This window comes from Pan troglodytes, chromosome 11, assembly GCF_028858775.2.
Source record: "Pan troglodytes isolate AG18354 chromosome 11, NHGRI_mPanTro3-v2.0_pri, whole genome shotgun sequence".
In the NCBI taxonomy this organism is placed as follows: Eukaryota; Metazoa; Chordata; class Mammalia; order Primates; family Hominidae; genus Pan; species Pan troglodytes.
In genome coordinates, this window is record NC_072409.2 from 42240916 (window position 1) to 42260049 (window position 19134).

General features: G+C 42.1%; 1 protein-coding gene and 1 non-coding gene across 2 annotated transcripts in view; both read left to right on the forward strand.

Annotated features, from left to right (window-relative positions):
• Nucleotides 1–19134, forward strand: part of HSD17B3 (hydroxysteroid 17-beta dehydrogenase 3) — a 72755-nt gene that overhangs the window by 37891 nt on the left and 15730 nt on the right. Inside the window, exons 3-5 of the mRNA XM_024345777.3 lie at nucleotides 15242–15317; nucleotides 17275–17382; nucleotides 18704–18771. Coding sequence (XP_024201545.1) covers nucleotides 15242–15317; nucleotides 17275–17382; nucleotides 18704–18771 — 252 coding nt within the window. The remainder of the gene's footprint in view (nucleotides 1–15241; nucleotides 15318–17274; nucleotides 17383–18703; nucleotides 18772–19134) is intronic.
• Nucleotides 13883–13986, forward strand: LOC112204535 (U6 spliceosomal RNA). The gene has a single exon (XR_002938167.1). It is a non-coding gene; the product is annotated as a U6 spliceosomal RNA (small nuclear RNA).

The window sequence follows — 19134 nt, forward strand, 5'->3', positions numbered from 1 at the left end:
AATGATAAAATCAGTCCTGTGTCATTTATCACTAGCTTAAGAAACAGAACATCACCAGTGTCCTTGAAGCTGCCTGTATGCCACATTTATGTTTACCTTCCCTCACCCCGACACATGTAAAACACTTATTTTAATAATCTCCTTGCTTTTTAACAAAGTGGTTCTATTGCATATGCAGGTATGCCTAAATAATATGTTGGTTTTATTGCTTGTTTTGCACTTAATGTAAATTGAGTCCTACGTATTCTATAATCTGCTTTTTTTTTTTTTTTTTTTTTCTTTTTAAGATGGATTCTCACTCTGTCACCCAGGCTGGAGAGCAGTGGCGCGATCTTGGCTCATGGCAACTTTTGCCTCCTGGGTTCAGGTGATTCTCCTGCCTCAGCTTCCCGAATAGCTGGGATTACAGGTACCTGCCATCATGCCTGGCTAATTTTTGTATTTTTACTAGAGACGGGGTTTCACTATGTTGGCCAGGTTGGTCTCGAACTCCTGACCTCAGGTGATCCGCCTGCCTCGGCCTCCCAAAGTGCTGGGATTACAGGCATGAGCCATCGCACCCGGCCTAATCTGCTTCTTTTATAAATCAACATTATGCTTCTGAAGTTCATCCCATGCCGATATGGATGAATGAAATGAACCACGGAACATGGTTCATTTATCTTCAGTACATATAGTATTCTATTCTACTACAGCATTCCAATACATCCCAATTTAATTATCCTTTCCTCTGTCAACAAACATTTATGTTGTTACTATTTTTGCTGATAGAAACACTTCTGCCTCCTGCAGGATATGTCATGAGTAGAGAACACACCCAGGAACAGAATTACTGGGTCACAGCTTACCTAGTCAGCGCTACTAAATATACTCATGTGGCTCAAAATGCTTTGGTCAGTGACAGACTGCATATACAATGGTGGTCCTGTAAGTTTCTAATACCATATTTTTACTATATCTTTGCTATGTTTACATAACACAATTACTTACCACTGTGTTCCAGCTGCCTACTATATTCAGTACAGTCCCATGTCATACAGGTTTATAGCCTAGGAGCAATGGGCTCTACCACAAAGTCTAGTTGTGTAGCAGGCTACACCCTCTAGGTGTGTGTATGTGCACTCTATGATGTTGGCACGATGAAACTGCCTAATAATGCATTTCTTAGAACATATCCCTGTTAAGTGACATATGTAATTATGTAATGCCAACTTTTCCAAAGTTTTTTTTTTCTTTTTGAGATGGAGTTTCGCTCTGTTGCCCAGGCTGAAGTGCAGTGCCACGATCTCGGCTCACTGCAACCTCTGCCTCCTGGGTTCAAGCTATCCTCCTACCTCAGCCTCTCTAGTAGCTGGGATTACAGGGGTGCACCACCACGTGCAGCTAATTTTTGTATTTTAAGTAGAGACAGGGTTTTGCTATGTTGGCCAGGCTGGTCTGGAACTCCTGACCTCAGGTGATCTGCCCACCTCGGCTTCCCAAAGTGCTGGGATTACAGGCGTGAGCCACCATGCCTGGCTTTCCAAAGTTTTTGTGTCATGTTTTCATACGCCTCATAAACTGAATAGAGGTGTTTTATTCTTTGAAAAAGATTGTGTAATTTTGGAATGATTGGTTTTTTAAATGTTTGATAGAATCTATCTGTAAGACTATCTGTGGCTGCAGTGTTCTTTGTGGGATCACTTATTATCATTATCATCTTGTTATTATTGTTGATTTTTAATGGTGGTAGAACTACTTGAGTTAATTTTTTTCTTGCACCAGTTTTGGTAATTTATATTTTTATAGAAATACATCCCTTTCACCTAAGTTTTCAAATTGATTGGCATAAAGTTTTTTTTTGTAATATTATCTTACTATGTTTAAAAAAACCTAAGCAGGAAATGAGTTTATTGTAAAGCTATCACCTAGTTCACAAAATCCCTGAGAAGGCTCATGAACCATTTCAGAAAATAAGCGGAGAGGCCAGGCGCGTGACTCATGCCTGTAATCCCAGCACTTTGGGAGGCCGAGGCCGGTGGATCATTTGAGGCCAGGAGTTCGAGACCAGCCTGGCCAACATGGCAAAACCCCATCACTACTAAAAATACAAAAATTAGCTGGGCGTGGTGGCGTGCACCTGTAGTCCCAGCTACTCGGGAGGTTGAGGCAGGAGAATCGCTTGAACCCAGGAGACAGAGGTTGCAGTGAGCTGAGATCGCACCACTGCACTCAGCCTGGGTGATAGAGTGAGACTCTGTCTCAAAAAAGAAAAAGAAAAAAGAAAATGAGCAGAGATATGGAGGGGGAAGACTGTGGGGGCACAGCTAGGGTTGCCCCACAGAGCAGGGTGGGCCAGGGTGTTCTCATTCATCCTGTCTGCTTGGTCTCTTTTTTCTGGATCTCCTGTCACTCATATGTTGAAAAATGTTATTTCTGGAACTCCTATTATGCAGATCCTGAAATCATTCTTTATTTCTCTTCCTTTTTTTCTCATAATTTCTATTTCTTTGCCCCTTTGCTTTCCTTTCTGCAAAAGGATTTCATCAATTGTATCTTCCATCCTTTCAAATAAATTTTTTTCATTTTTGCTATTTTCTTTTTCAATTTCTTAAAATTAAAATTTTTAAAGAAATTAAAAATGTTTTACATTTCTGAATTTTCATTTGTGGAGCAGCGTGTTCTTTTCATAGACGTAGTAGCTTCTCTAATTCCTCGGAAGGTATTTTTTTCTTCTTTTAAAAATGGTTGGCCAGGCACGGTGACTCACACCTGTAATCCCAACACTTTGGGAGGCCGAGGTGGGTGGATCACTTGAGGTCAGGAGTTCGAGACCAGCCTGGCCAACATAGTGAAACCCTGTCTCTACTAAAAATACAAAAAAGTAGCTGGCCGTGGTGGCATGTGTCTGTAATCTCAGCTACTCAGGAGGCTGAGATAGGTGAATTGCTTGAACCCGGGAGGTGGAGGTTGCAGTGAGCCGAGATTGCGCCACTGCACTCCAGCCTGGGCGACAGAGCAAGACTCCATCTCAAAAAAAAAAAAAAGGTTGTCTCTTGCCTGGCGCTGTTCCACTAAGTTGCTCTTTCCCGCGTTTGTTTGGCAGTCCGTCTTCAAGTTAGCCGCTGCTCATACACACTTCTTCTTGTGTTTGATTAGGTGAGGTTAGGAACCTGCCTGGACATTCCTTGTGTTGAGTGGGTCTTGTAGTTGTGAGTATGATCAGGGTGTACTATAGGGTGAGAGGAGTCCTAAGCAAGTGCCTCAAGGTCTTTTCCTTGGGGTGGGTCAGATTCCGCAGAGAAAAACCATCTTACCTCCTGCCTGTAGAGTGAAGGCCACCTGCTGTTCTGGAATCAGCACTCGATGCATACCCACTGCTTTATCTCCTCAGTCTCAGAGAGGGCCCTGTCCTCAATGCCTGGAGTGGAGAAGGGCATCTGGGGCTGATGACTTCTCACTCTGACCCAAGCCTCCTGAGTCTAGCTTCTCTCTCCCAGGTTCAGTACTGGCGGTGCCTGAGACTTTTGAGGATTTTACTGGTATACATTTTGTCAGTTCTCAGCTTACTCTGTTGCTGGTTTAGGATTTGAGATCTTGCCCATCCATTTTCTAGGAACAAAAATTTTGTAGGCTGGGGCTAGGCACAGTGGCTCATGCCTGTAATCTCAGCACTTTGGGAGGCTGTGGCAGGAGGATAGCTTGAGGCCAGGAGTTTGAGACCAGCCTGGGCAACATAGCAAGACCCCAACTCTACCAAAAAAAAAAATTAGCCAGGAATGGTGGTGCATGCCTGTAGTTTCAGCTACTCAGGAGGCTGAGGTGGGAGGATCACTTAAGCCCAGGAGGTCAAGGCTGTGGTGAGCCTAGGTCACACCACTGCACTACAGCCTGGGTAACAGAGTGAGACTGTCTCCAAAAACAATTTGGGATTCCTCTTGTCTCTTGTTGTCATCTTCCCCATGGGTTTATGTTTTCCTAGGAAAAAACTAAACGCTAAAAGTAGAAATTTCCTATGGTTTAAAACGATTTCAATAGGCAGCAAAATTAACTGTGTGTGCTCACTCTCCTCTCTTAACCCTTTTTCTATATTTTAAATCTTGCCTGTATCTCTAATTATGCTCACTTAAAATTCCTCATATTGTGTGCTGCTTATTCGTGTGCCCTCTTCTTTTCCTTGATCAATTCTGCTGGAGATTTGTCAGTATTATCAGTGTTTTCAAAGAGCCAACTTTCAAAGGAACATCATCTGCCCCTATTCTGTGTTTAGACATGGCCCTTAGATCAGATGCGTTATTTATGTGGTGTACATAATTTGTATCTCTGCCAAATGTTTGTGTGTTTCACCCAACAATTACTGAAAAGGTAAAATGAAATCTCCCACTCTGATGGGTATTTTTCAATTCCCTTTGTAGTTTTATGTAAAGCTATTTTATTAAGCAATCCAGGATTACAATTGCTATAACTTCCTGATAAATTTAGCCTTTTAACTCGTTTTTATTTCTAGTAATACTTATTTGCTTTAATACCTATTTTAGTTGATATGAATAAATATCATATATATGTCTCTCTTCTTTTCACTTTAACTTTCTCTTTTAGGCTATCTCTTGAAAATATCATAAAGCTAGATCTTAAAACTTCTTTTGATATTGTCTTTAGTAGAGCACGGTAGTATGTTTATTACATTATTTCTGAAATCTTATAGACATTAGGATTATAGTATAACTGTTGTGGCCATTTAGCCAAATAACTCAAAGGATCAAACAACATTACACATTCAGTGTTGTAAGAGCACAACTCTCAAAGACATATGTTAGCAGTTGTTAAAGTTTTATATTGACTTAGTAACAAAGGATCTAAGCAAGAAGACAAAAGATCTGAGTGAACAGCATTTAAGCAATAGGGATTTATATAGTTAGTCTAAAAAGAAATGCAAAATAATATTGCTGAGTTAGGTACCCAGTGGGCTGACTTTCTAAGGGCTATTGACCATGTCACCTGGAGGTCAGCTTCTCTGTCAAGCTATAATGTCCCAACAACTCCTCTGTTTCCAACCTTACTGGCCGTGAGCTGTCTGCACCTTCACTGGCTGAGAATTGTTAAACAAAGATTTGGTAACAGCAAAGTTACCTGCCTAAGGGTGTCAGATGAGGTCAAGCAGTCTTATTAGAAAATATTCTAGGGTGATATTAATTTTTAAAAACTCAAGCAATCATCAGCTTGCTTTTTTTGAAGTTTGGAATAAAGTTTTCTTTAACAATTTAACATAAAAACATAAAACTATTTTGTCAGAATATATGCGATTCTGGTCTTATTAATTGATAAAGCTAAAGGTAGCCTTAGCTAAAATATAAACTAGAATAGCTAAAGGCTGCTGTAAAGTAAGCTTTTATAGACAAGAAACTTAAATTTTCTATCATGGCTATTGTAAAAGTTAGAATTAGTATACTTTACTTAATAAGTAGCAAATGACATATATACTACTTCCATCAAAATATAGGTCTACCACAGAGGCCAGACGCAGTGTGGGGGCTGGACGTGGTGGCTCACACCTATAATCCTAGCACTCTGGGAGGCCGAGGCGGGTTGATCACTTGAGGCTAGGAGTTCAAGACCAGCCTGGCCAACATGGTGAAACCCCATCTCTACTAAAAATACAACAAACAAACCAACCAACCAACCCAGCAACAATAAAACAGGTCTACCCTGGAGTCATACTCTAATTTCTTCTATTTTCCTCCCTTTCTGATCCTTTATCCCACTTTTTTTTTCTTCCTCTTCCTTCTCCTTCTTTGTCAAAGACATAGAGGATTGAGTTATTATCATCGATCCATACAAAGTCCCTCTCTCATTTATTTTCTTTCATTCCCACCCCCCATTTCTATTCCCCGTCTTCCCATGTGCAACCTTCCTAATATGTTTGATATGCATCTTTTTGTTTGTAGGTATTTTTAGAAAATGTTTACTGTTTTGTGTGCATTTTTTATTTCAGTGTTTTACTAATCCATAGGTAGAACTAGTCTTTTTATATGCAGTTTGCAAAAAATGGCTATTCTTTTACTTATTTAAATTAATTAATTTTTAAATGGCAAATAAAAGTTGTATAAATTATTGGGTACAAAATGACATTTAAAATATATATACATTGTAAAATGGCTCAATTGAGCTAATTAACATATAAATTACTTTACATACTTATTTTTTGTGCTGAGATCACTTAAAACCTGTTCTCATCAATTTTAAAGAATATGAAACATTGTTATTAACTATAGATGTTGTATATCTATAGTTAATACAACATGTATACATGGTGTACAATAGATCCCTTGAACTGTTTTTCCTATCTTACTTTCCATCAAAGGATACAAAAAAGAAATTTTGTATCCTTTGAGCAATATCTTCCCAATACCCCCCACCTCAGAAAATGACTATTCTTGTTCTTGTAGCTTATTTTTATTTTTATTTTTTATTTATTTTTTTTGACAGGAGTCTCCCTCTGTTGCCCAGGCTGGAGTGCAGTGGCACAATCTCTGCTCACTGCAAGCTCTGCCTCCTGGGTTCATGCCATTCTCCTGCCTCAGCCTCCCGAGTAGCTGGGACTACAGGCGCCCGCCACCACGCCTGGCTAACTTTCTGATTTTTTTTTTTTTTTTTTTTTTTTAGTAGAGACGGGGTTTCACTGTGTTAGCCAGGATGGTCTCAATCTCTTGACCTCGTGATCCACCCGCTTCGGCCTCCCAAAGTGCTGGGATTACAGGCGTGAGCCACCGTGCCCCACTCTTGTAGCTTATTTTAAAACTGCAGACATGAGTTTGTCTTTGCTACACTGTAATCAAATTTGTTGCTCAATTACCCAATGTGAGGCAAACCAGTGTAGGCTTTGTGTTGAAGAGTGCAGCCACTAGATGGAAAAAACAGGGCCAGGACTAAGGTGAGGCTTGCGAGGTGACCATGAACCTGAGAAAGAGCACCTCCTTAAATTTTGCATCTGGAGTGCTTTACTTGCCTCATCCTAGTTTCAGCCCTGGAAGAAAGTCTAGATATCTGCATCATTGCAGAGAGGGGCTGCCCTGGACTGTTGCATTACCTACAGAAGACACTGCAAGAGGAAGAATGAATGCCTCTTGTATGAAGTCACTGAGACTTGGGGCTAGTTTGTTACTACAGTATTGCCCATCCTATCCTGCTTACTAGTCATAAAAGGGAGACAAATGGCAAAGAAAGCATAGTGAAGGGAAACTCATAAATAAGACAGCAGAAGTTAGTGTAACAAATCTGCAATCTCAATAAATATGACAGTTACACTTACTGATAAATGGCAAATACTCAGATGGGGCTTCAAAATCCAATGTTGATTCAGAGAGGTTGAAAATAAAGGAATGAAAAAACATATACTGAGAAAATCAAAACAAAAGAAAAGGAATGGAAGCAATATTAGTATCAGACAAAATATAATTCAAGACAAGAACTAATATTAGCTTGGTGAAAAAGTAATCGCACTTTTTGCCATTATTTTGATGGCAAAAACCGCGATTGCTTTTGCACCAACCTAATAAAAGGAAAATATTCATATTAATAAATTTCAGATTATTAATACTGGGCATATTCTATTCCTGACAATATAACTTCAAATTATTTGAAAGTGTAAAGAAATTAAAATAAAAGCAATTGGCTGGGTGTGGTGGCTCACACCTGTAATCCCAACACTTTGGGAGGCTGAGGAGGGTGGATCACAAGGTCAGGAGTTCAAGACCAGCCTGGCCAAAACCCCGTGAAACCCCGTGTCTACTGAAAATACAAAAATTAGCCAGTCGTGGTAGTGGGCACCTGTAATCCCAGCTACTAGGGAGGCTGAGGCAGAGAACTGCTTGAACCTGGGGAGGCGGAGTTTGCAGTGAGCCGAGATTGTGCCACTGCACTCTAGCCTGGGCGACACAGCAAGACTCCATCTCACAAAAAAAAAAAAAAAAAAAGCAATTGACATGTTTACAACCACTGTGGGAAACTAGCATGTCTTTTTCAGAGGTAGAAACACATAGTGTAACCAGTGTTTTCAATAAGCAGTCTCATGGGACTCACTGGGCGTTGTTCATGACCATTCTGTTTCTAAGTGTCTCTTTAAACTTCATAGTGGTTCTTTCTCTGCCGCCACTCCTGTTGCCTCACTGATCCTTCCTAGGAGAAACAAAGTCCTTTGGTCACTTTCAGATGCAAACATGGTTTCACTTCGTAGTTACAGTGCCAGTCACCTGCAGTAGTCCAAGTGCTGAACCTGTGATGAAAGTTACATCTCCCCTCCCCACAGCTAGGACCTGCTTTGGACACCACTGCCATCGGAAGACAGTGCCATGGTGTTTTCTCTCTTTCCTGGCCTAGCAGTTCTCCATTCTGTCATTGCTAACTGAGATGTCAGAACCTGCCCAAGTCTGAGGAGTAGGGAGATGGGAGAGCACAGGAGGGAGGACAAAGAAGAGGCATCGGGCAGGTCTGCGTGTCTCCCTCTCTGGGTCTGGTGACTGATACCGACTGTTTCCCTGTGGGGCCCTTTTATGGGTTCTCCCCATGGAGGTGCCGCTCACTGCTCTACAGGACCTTGGCCCTGGCGAATGCACCCCACCCTGCATCAGCCTCCTCAGGCCCTGCCACCCAGCACTCTGCCTCCAACTTTGCTTCCCCCAAGGTCTCTGTGCTTTGAGATAGAAGTTTTGGGCCAAGGGCAGTGGCTCATGCCTGTAATCCCAGCACTTTGGGAGGCCAAGGCGGGTGGATCACCTGAGGTCAGCAGTTAGAGACCAGCCTGGCAACACGGCGAAACCCCGTCTCCACTAAAAATACAAAAATTAGCCGGGCATGGTGGCACATGCCCATGGTCCCAGCTACTCAGGAGGCTGAGGCAGGAGAATCCCTTGAACCTGGGAGGCTGAGGTTGCAGTGAGCCAAGATTGTGAATAAACACTTACATTTCTACTGCCTGAACCAAGTCTTGGCAGCAGTCCTAGCCCTTGGCAGCAGAAGGCTCCATCGTCAAAGCAGCTGAGAAGCAACAATCTCCTGCTCATTAGATTTTTGGGGGGTCTGGGTCAAAGATCAGTCTACAGTTTGAGCATAATGAGTAAGAAGTAAACTTTTGTTGTGTTAAACTGCTGAGATTTCAGGGTTAACTTGTTGCCACAGCATTACCTATCCTATATGAACTAATTCAGGCAAAAAAGGAGAGGGGGAATAAAAAACAAGAGCGCACAGTGAACATAAAACCCGAAACAAGATGGGAAGGGACTACTGCGAGCCCTCTCCTTTACTGTGAGGTGAGAGGCGGGCAATGCTCCCTCCACACCCGACCCGAGGGGGATGGGAGTCACAGTTTGGCAGCAGAGAGAACCAAAGAAATCCTTTTCACACATTCCTCTTAGTTGCTACTCTCTTCACCTTTAAATTTATTGTTTATTTATTTATTTATTGAGATAGAGTCTCACTCTGTCGCCAGGCTGGAGTACAGTGGTGCGATCTTGGCTCACTACAACCTCCACTTCCTGGATTCAAGCGATTTTCTTGCCTCAGCCTCCTGAGTAGCTGAGACTTATAGGCATGTGCCACCATGCCCAGCTAATTTTTGTATTTTTTTAAAGTAGAGATGGCGTTTCACCATGTTGACCAGGATGGCCCTTCATTAGCTTTACCAAGGTGATTGAGTTTTGGGAACGGGTTATTATAATTTAAATTATAAACTAAGTCTCTCCCAAAGTTAGGTTGGCCCAAACCCAAGAATAATTAAGGACAATTTGAAAGCTTAAGGGCAAGACAAGGGGCTGGTTAGATCAGATCTCTTTCACTGCCATAATTTTCTCACTGTTACAATTTTTGCAAAGGTGATTTCAGATGTGGGACTTTCAGTTTTAAAACTGGGAAGCTCCTGGGACAAGTTGATCCCGTACATGTTTTATAAATTATCTAGACAGATTAGCATGACTTGGATACCAAAATGGGACAAGGATAGCATCAGAGAAGTATGATCCAATTTAAATATTTGCAAACTGAATCCAGCAGTTTATTAAAAAAGCAATTCAGAAAAAAGGAACAGATGTAAATGCTCTTAAATTGATAAAGAATATCTACCAGAAGTGACAGGAAAGCTCATGCTTGCATCCTGAGAAACACTGTAAGTGTTCTCAGGACAGTAGGGAGCAAGGCAAGTATGTTTGCTGTTACTGCAACTGCTTAACATTGTATAGGAGGTGTCTGCCAAGATCATGAGGACAAAAATATGCAAATATTAGAAAGAAAGGGACAAGGCTGTACTCTTTGTAGAGAATACTATTGTCTATGGTGAAAACCAAATACTGATGAACAGACTATCAGAACAAATAAAAAATTCTGCGAGGTGGCTGCGTAAAGAGCTCTCATTCACAATTAATAACAAATTGAATATATAGAAAAATAAGTAACACAATTGAGGGCTTCTTATGTGACAGATTCTCCGCTACACACTTTTTTTTTTTTTCTTTTGAGACGGAGTCTTGTTCTGTCGCCCAGGCTGGAGTGCAATGGCGTGATCTCGGCTCACTGCAAGCTCAGCCTCCTGGGTTCAAGTAATTCTCCTGCCTCAGCCCCCTGAGTAGCTGGGGCTACAGGCATGCGCTACCATGCCCGGCTAATTTTTATATTTTTAGTAGAGACAGGCTTTCACCATGTTGGTCAGGCTGGTCTCGAACTCCTGACCTCATGATCCACCCACCTCGGCCTCCCAAAGTGCTGGGATTATAGGCATGAGCCAATGTGCCCGGCCACGCCACACACTTTTGAATGTATTCCCTTCTATGATCCCCACAACAACTGACTTGCGCTGACGGAAATAAGTGGCAGAGACAGGAATTGAACCTACCTATTGAATCCTGAAGTGTCTTCTATCCAAAATAATTCAGGTCACCATGGCAGTGAATAAACATAAGATCCTGGTGGCAGGAACAACTCATTGTCCACCCAGATGCCTACTCTCTCTTCCGCAGGGTGGAGTTGCAGCTGGTAAATGGCTCCCAGCAGGGAGCTTGCCAGGCTCCTTGACATCTGTGTGAAGCCATGCGACTCATTCTGCAAATGAAAGCAAGCAGAAAGGATGCAGGTCACTTCTTGATCAAGGTGGTTAACAGAGGGGCATATCTTCTCCAGAGTCTCTCAATCCTGGCACTAGCTGGATGGCAAAGCCCAGGGCAATCTTAGAGACCCGGCGGTAAAGATGACAAACCCTCTCTCAGCTTTGGGTCCTGAATGGGTTCCCAAATGTGAAATAGGGTCTGCTACATAAGACAGAAACAGACTTCTTTTGTGTTAAACTGCTGAAATTACAGAGTTATTTGTTACAGCAACTAATGTTATCCTAATTAACACAAACCTAACAAGAAATGTCCAGGATTTACATGAAAAAACTTCTAAATGTTTAGAAGACTATATGAGATTTGAAAAAAAATGGATACTATAATATACTTATGGGTAAGACAACTGATTCCTGCAAAGATATAAATTTTTCCCTAAATATCCCTACCTCAATACTTGTCTAGACAATTTTCTCATTTATTTGGAAGATTAAACAAGATGAAATAAAATTTTGAAAGAGAATAATAAATGGTAGGGGCTTCCTTAACATTGTATAGGAGGGGTCAGCTAAGATAATGAGGCCAAAAATATGCAAATATTGGAAAGTTATCAAAGGCTAATATAAGATTATGATTAAATCAGAAGTGGCCCTGGCGTGGAGATTGATAAATAGGTCAGTGGAACAGTACTGATAGACCAGAAACAGTCTCAGGCACACATGAGGATTGAGCAAATGACTAAGTCAACATTTTAAATTAGGAATGAATGGACAAAGTGGAGAATGTTGTTGAGACAATTAGGCACCCAATTTGAAAAACATATTGTGGAATAATTTCAACCTCATACCATTCTCAGAAATAAACAATTACCTTGAAGGTAAGGAAAATCAAAAAGAACATATAAAACAAAGAAAACATTCACAAATTTGATAATATTACGAGTAGTATATAATGTATGACAAGGGCACCAGAAACAAAGTAGAAAATACTTGCTATGTACATGGCAGGCAAATAATCAATAGCTGGCATATATACAACTTCTACAAATTGATAAGAAAATGATAAGTTACTCCATAGAAGAATGGGCAAGGGGTATGTACTGGTAATTCACACATAACATAGCAAATGATGCTCAGCCCCACTGATAATTAGATAATTGGATAGCAATAAAGGGGCCGGGTGGGGTGGCTCACCCCTGTATTCCTGGCACTTTGGGAGGCCGAGGCGGGAAGATTATTTGAGCCCAGGAGTTCAAGACCAGCCTGGCCAACATAGTGAGACTTCATTTCTACAAAAAATAAAGAATTAGCCGGGCATGATGGCACGCATCTGTAGTCCCACATAATCCTATACAGTATATAGGAATTAGTTTACTCATATATACTAAGAGCTATGTAGAAGGGCTTGCACTGTAGCAAGAGTGGTAATAGGAAAACTTGAAAACACCCTAAGTGCTCATTCAAAGGTCAACTCTAGAATACCATGGAGCAATAGAAAAGAATGAAGTGGTTCTTCGTGGACTGCTATGGAAATAGATACGATTCTTAGAGATAAAATACGTCATTAAATTAAAAAGAATATTGCAGGACACTGCTTATAATGTCATTTATATAGGATAAAAATGAATAAAACCCACAAAACAAACCTTTATTTCTATATGTGCCTATATATGCCCGTAAATGTAGAGATAGTTAGAGAAGACTCAACAACAAACTAAAGGTGGTGGGAGCCTAGGGGTGGGTGGGGAAATGGGCAGGGGCAGACTTGGAGACATTTGTTTCCTTGACATTGTTGGAATCTTCTACAATGAGGATGTATTTGTGCATATAATAGTATAATTTAATAAATACAAATAGAAAAAGATGAAAATCCTGAGGCTGCCACCCCAGAGATTTTTATCGGGATGGTGTATTATTTCGTTCTTGCACTGCAATAAAGAAATACCTGAGATTGGGTAATTTATAAAGAAAAGAGGTTTAATTGGCTCACAGTTCTGCAGGCTTGTACAGGAAGGATGATGCTGGCATTTGCTCGGCTTCGGAAGCCTCAGGAAACTTACAAACATGGCGGAAGGCAAAGTGGAAGCGAGCACTTCTCATGCCTGGAGCAGCAGGAAGAGAAGGGGGAGGTGCCACACACTCCTAAACCACCAGATCCGGAGATGACTCACTCTTACCACGACAGCACCTGGGGGATGGTGTTAATCCATAAGAAATGGCCCCCACGATCCAATCACCTCCCACCAGGCCCCACCTCCAACATTGGGGATTACAATTTGACATGAGATCCAAACCATATCAGACGGTTTGGTGGGAATCAGTGTTTTTTTTTTTTTGACCTCTCCTTGGGTGATTCTGAGACCGTGGGCCATAGTGAATTGCTGGCTATTGGAGACTATATATTACAGACCACAATTCATAATTCAGCTTCTTATGTGTTTTCTATAATATGTAACTCTTTTTTTTGAGACAGAGTCTTGCTCTGTCACCCAGGCTGGAGTACAGTGGCACGATCTCAGCTCACTGCAACCTCCACCTCCTGGGTTCAAGCGATTCTCCTGCCTCAGCCTCCCAAGTAGCTAGGATCACAGGCGTGTGCCATCACGCTCAGTTATTTATTTATTTATTTATTTGTTTATTTTTATTTTTTATTTTTTGTGTTTTTAGTAGAGACAGGGTTTCACCATGTTGGCCAGGCTGGTCTTGAACTCCTGACCTCAAGTGGTCTGCCTGCCTTGGCCTCCCAGAGTGCTGAGATTACAGGTGTGAGCCACCGTGCCCAGCCTATAATACGTAACTTTTAAAAATAACAGTGTAGTGCTTGTTTCTGCAACACATATACTAAAATTGGAACCATACAGAGAGCATTAGCATGAGTTCCCAAGGATGACACAGAAATTTGTAAAGTATTCCACATTTTTGTTAAGGTGGTAGATTTTGTTATGTGTATTTTACCACAATTAAAGAAAATAACAGTATGAATCATTTGACTGAAACCACAGAGACAGATTTCAATAAAGTGGGGCCTTTGTCACTAATTCACATGTCATCCGTCTCTGTTTAAACGAATGTTGGTTTTTCCTTTCGTCTTTCAGGAAAAACTCTAACTTTTCTCACTGGTAGCAGTTTTAGGTACAGACACATCTCCAGCGGCCTGTGACCCCCCAGCGCTCCACGTTTACGTGTCCCCCGCGGAATCTCTCTGACTGCTCTGTGTGAAGCACGCAGCTCCCCACCCCTTCACGCAGCCCTCTGGAGTCCAGGCGTTATCCACTCTGCAGGGCCGCCCTGCTGATCTCAGGGGACGCGTCCAGCTCTCTACCCTGTGCTCCCCATCCCGTTTTCTCTTCTGTTGGGACTCAGAAAACAGGAAGAAAGGTCTCAGGTCGAGTGAACCACAGAAGGATGTACTTGTGCATAGGAAGCAGCTCAAAAGTCGGGGCAGATGGCCGGGCATGGTGGCTCAGGCCTGAAATCCCAGCACTTTGGGAGGCTGAGGCGGACGGATCACATGCGGTCAGGAGTTGGAGACCAGCCTGGCCAACACGGGGAAACCCTGTCTCCACTAAAAATACAAAAATTAGCCGGGCTTGGCGGCGCATGCCTGTAATCCCAGCTACTTGGGAGGCTGAGGCAGGAGAATTGCTTGAACCCTGGAGGTGGAGGTTGCAGTGGGCCGAGATTACACCATTGCACTCCTGCCTGGGCAACAGAGCAAGACTCTATTGCAAAAAAAAAAAAAAAAAAAAAGAAATGTTGGGGCAGAAACACTGCTTTTATTATGGGATGCTGCCCCACCCCCTGCTACATAAGATATAGTATAAAGTCCCCAGTATTTTAAATTCTGATGCATAGCTGAGCCCATGAATTTCAGAGAAGCACTTTCAGTTTGTGGGCCTGGACAAGGAAAGCACTTAGAAAAGTTCCCGGCACACAATAAACACACAATAAGTGTTAACTCCTATCATGATGGCCCTACTAGTTAGCCTGGCCCATTGGGGTTGTGTTGTTCCTAGCCCAGAAAGCTTTGTCACATTCTGCACACTTAAACCCAGGTGAAGCAACCACGTCACCCTGCCAGTATGTGCACAGTCTCAGGACCAAGTCACCTTAACACAAACCCTCCCTGTCTGCTCATCATCCTTGTCTCTTTTGGTTTTTCACTCCCACTCTCAGCTAGCAAAACGTGGACTCAATGTTGTCCTTATTAGCCGGACGCTGGAAAAACTAGAGGCCATTGCCACAGAGATCGGTGAGTGACCCCCCAAATAAGGGAGATGTGTGTGGAGCCCTCCAACCAAGCCTGCTCCCACCATGCCAGTTGATGTACTTGGCATCCCCACATCTGCTCTCAGAGCCTGGGGCACCAGCTCTCCTGGGGAGCCCGGTTACAAAGCAGAGGGCGGGATAGAAGGTGTCAGCTTTAGTGCACACTGGCTCTGTGGGCTGGGGGAAGCAGGAACTAACTGAGGCACAAATAGGTCCGCTCTCTCCTTTGGGTGGGTGCCTTCATTGCTACATCAGCCCTGCTCAACCTTGAGCGGGCTTTTCAATTTTTGTGCAATGATACACTGTTTTCTGAATAAGAAAGAGAGTCAATTCTCAACTAACTATACTATTTCATGGATCAATCACAGCAATGTTTGTTTGCTAAACTAATTCCTGAATTAACTAATTGCTGAATTTTAAAAATAATTACATTTTTACATATGAAAGTGTACAGCATATCCTTGAGCCAGCAGGCTGCCTGGTTGCTTCTGCCACTCCCTTCAAAAGCAAGATCGGTGTTTGGGACTTCCCTTCCCCATGTCTGTGCTCTGCTGTTGGCAGGAGGATGAGGGACAATGCTTACTGGTGTTTGTCAGATTTTATGAACAGTTTTGATCCAGGATCGTCATGTAAGGATGTGGAGGTTGTACACTGTACAACCCTGAGGCAACTTTTATATCATAATGTTTTATTATTATGATTTGCTCTGAAGTGTTCTTTTGTTAATAATGATAATCATATTTCTTTTGGGACCTTTGAATTTTAATAATTATCAATTTAATAATTAACAAACTCTTTAACTCAAAGGGATGAGACTTTAGTTATGGAGACTTGTGAAGACTATGGTGGGCTGTCAGGGGTGAGCCTTGTTTCCCTGGGGGAGATTTGGGACAGGAGATGGGTGTGGGAGGTGTGGGCTGTGCAGTCACACTGTGAAGCACAGTGCCCTTGAACCCATGAATTCTGCTTTTGTTCTGTGTCTGGATATCAGAAGTAACTTTGACTAGGACCGAGACATTCTTCAGTGTTTGCCTCACAATGCTGAAATGTGCTTTTTATCATCCTTTTGAAAAGCAAGTAGTGTCTTTGGACTGAAAGCATTGTCCACCCCCAAACTATGCCTCAAGATTGCTTGGCCCACTCCAAAGCAAAGCAGCTCACCAAGCCACTGGTAAACTCTGTAGCTTTCACATCTGACGGAAAACTCCCGCAGAAGGCAAGTTAACACAGAGTAGTGGGGAGCGCATTGAACGTGGAGTGACCAGAGAGTGGATGGTCTTGGCTACGTCAGTTAGCTTCTCTGAGCCTTCATTTTCTCCTCTGGAAAATGAAAGTCATAATGCCTACTTTAGAAGGTTGTAGGGACAATGACCATAAGACATTGTGTATGTAAATGCTCTGTGAATGCTAAAGCATTGGACAAATACAAAGAGTTGCTGGGTCTGTGTGGAGGAGACTTGACACTTGTGAGCAGAGGCAGTGTCAGACCTTGCTTTTACAGCTGTCAGTCCGGGGTCTCGAACTTGAGCAAGCAGCAGAGTCCCTCGGAGGTGTGTTAAGCAGGTGGCTGGCTGGGCTCCACCCACAGAGTTTCTGATGCAATAGGTCTGGGGTAGAGCCCGAGAATTTGCATTTCTGACAAGTTTCCCCGTAACCCTGATGCTGTGGTTTGTGGACTCCACTTTGAGAACCGCTGCAGTAAATCTATCTTAATGCATATACGTGTCCCTGCAGTAACTCTTAGAGACACGTAGGAACCACCATTCACCAATCTTAGCACCTCCCAACATTTACCCAGAACCATGTCCCATTTTTATTTGGGGCAATGGGCTGTCCTCTTCAATGTCTGCTCAGGTAATACAGGAGCACTGGGGGAAACTTCATGGGCGAGGGGGCATTTGGATCCCTGTTCATTAAAAAAACTGTTGTCTCTCATGTAGAGCGGACTACAGGGAGGAGTGTGAAGATTATACAAGCAGATTTTACAAAAGATGACATCTACGAGCATATTAAAGAAAAACTTGCAGGCTTAGAAATTGGAATTTTAGGTGAGTAAATTGCAAAATGCAAAGCTTGTTGTCATACATCAGTGAAATAACCTGACACTGATGAGTGACATTTGATTATTTCATGGTGATTTATACTCAAACCATGACTGTATTTTAAGCTGTCCCATTAAGTTGAATATCAAAGCACACTTCTTCTAGAGGCATTACTGAATAAAAAAATTTATATATTGGTTTGGAATGTATCAAACGTACATATTTCAACCCCCAACTATATTTTCTTTTCTTTTCTTTTTTTTTTTGAGATGGAGTCTCGCTCTGTTGCCCAGGCTGGAGTGCAGTGGTGTGATCCCGGCTCACTGCAGCCTCTTTCTGCCAGGTTCAAGTGATTCTCCTGCCTCAGTCTCCCAAGCAGCTGGGACTACAGGCGCCCGCTACCATGCCCAGCTAATTTTTGTATTTTTAGTAGAGATGGGGTTTCACCATATTGGCCAGGCTGGTCTCAAACTCCTGACCTCGTGATCCACCTGCCTCGGCCTCCCAAAGTGTTGGGATTACAGGTGTGAGCCACTGCACCCGGCCGGACCAACTATATTTTCTAATATTAAAATGAATTTTCTTTTATGGAACTGACGTTGACATTTGGCAGAAAAAGAATCCCAGAAACATTGGCCTAAAGGAATTAGTTTAGCAAACAAACATTGCTGTGATTGATCCATGTAATAGTATAGTTAGTTGAGAATTGACTCTCTTTCTTATTCAGAAAACAAGATAATATTTATTTCTGTAATGATTTATAGACAAGATTCTTTATGGCCGCGTGCACAGTGCAGTGTTTATGGTATATATAGAAGAAAGTCAAATTGGATTTCTAAACCTTCTGCTGAATTTTAAAAATAATTACATTTTTACATATGAAAGTGTACAGCATATCATTGCAGAAAAATTGGAAAGAATAGACAGGCTAATAAAATAAATATGAATCTCTTAAAATCCCAATATTCTGAGGTAGCATTTTGGTGCACATTTTTCTAATCCTAAACACACATATTTTCAAAACTGGAATTATACGTATGTGCTGTTTTGTCATATATTTTTTAAAAACTTACATCATTCATGTTCTCCCATGTAAGCAGCCCAGCCATAGTTTTTAATGACTACACTGCATTCCAACATATGACAACCCCATGATTCATTGAAGGTGTCTCCTATTACTGGACAAAAACTTCCCCCCAGTTTCCTCACCGTTATCAAATCATGCTGCGATGAACAACCTTACATGTCAATCTTTTTGTACATGGTTCTTTGGGAAAATCTCCCACCTGATCTTCTGACACATTTTTGTTTTGCTTCTTTCTGCCAGTCAACAATGTCGGAATGCTTCCAAACCTTCTCCCAAGCCATTTCCTGAACGCACCGGATGAAATCCAGGTAGACTTGTGCTCTTCTGTGTATAGATTCCTCTTACCCAGGTTCTGGGTCCCCTGGCTGGGTAATGAGTCAGGCCTGGGAAGGCGTGATGGAAGCATGCATCTGGCCGAAATCCTGGACTGTATGTATTGAGGCCCCCTTTTCTCTTCACCTTAGCACTCGATCCACAGTCAAGAGTACCACTTTTCACGATATCTCTAGGATATGGACATCTTCCTCCTTCTCTGCACATCAAAACTTACCTGTCCATTGTCCTATGCTTCTGGGGTGCTGCACTCCACTTTATAAAGGGTAATTCTGCCTAACACATTTGCAGCTGTGAACATATATGGGAGAAGACCAGCTCTTTGGCTTTCTCTGTCT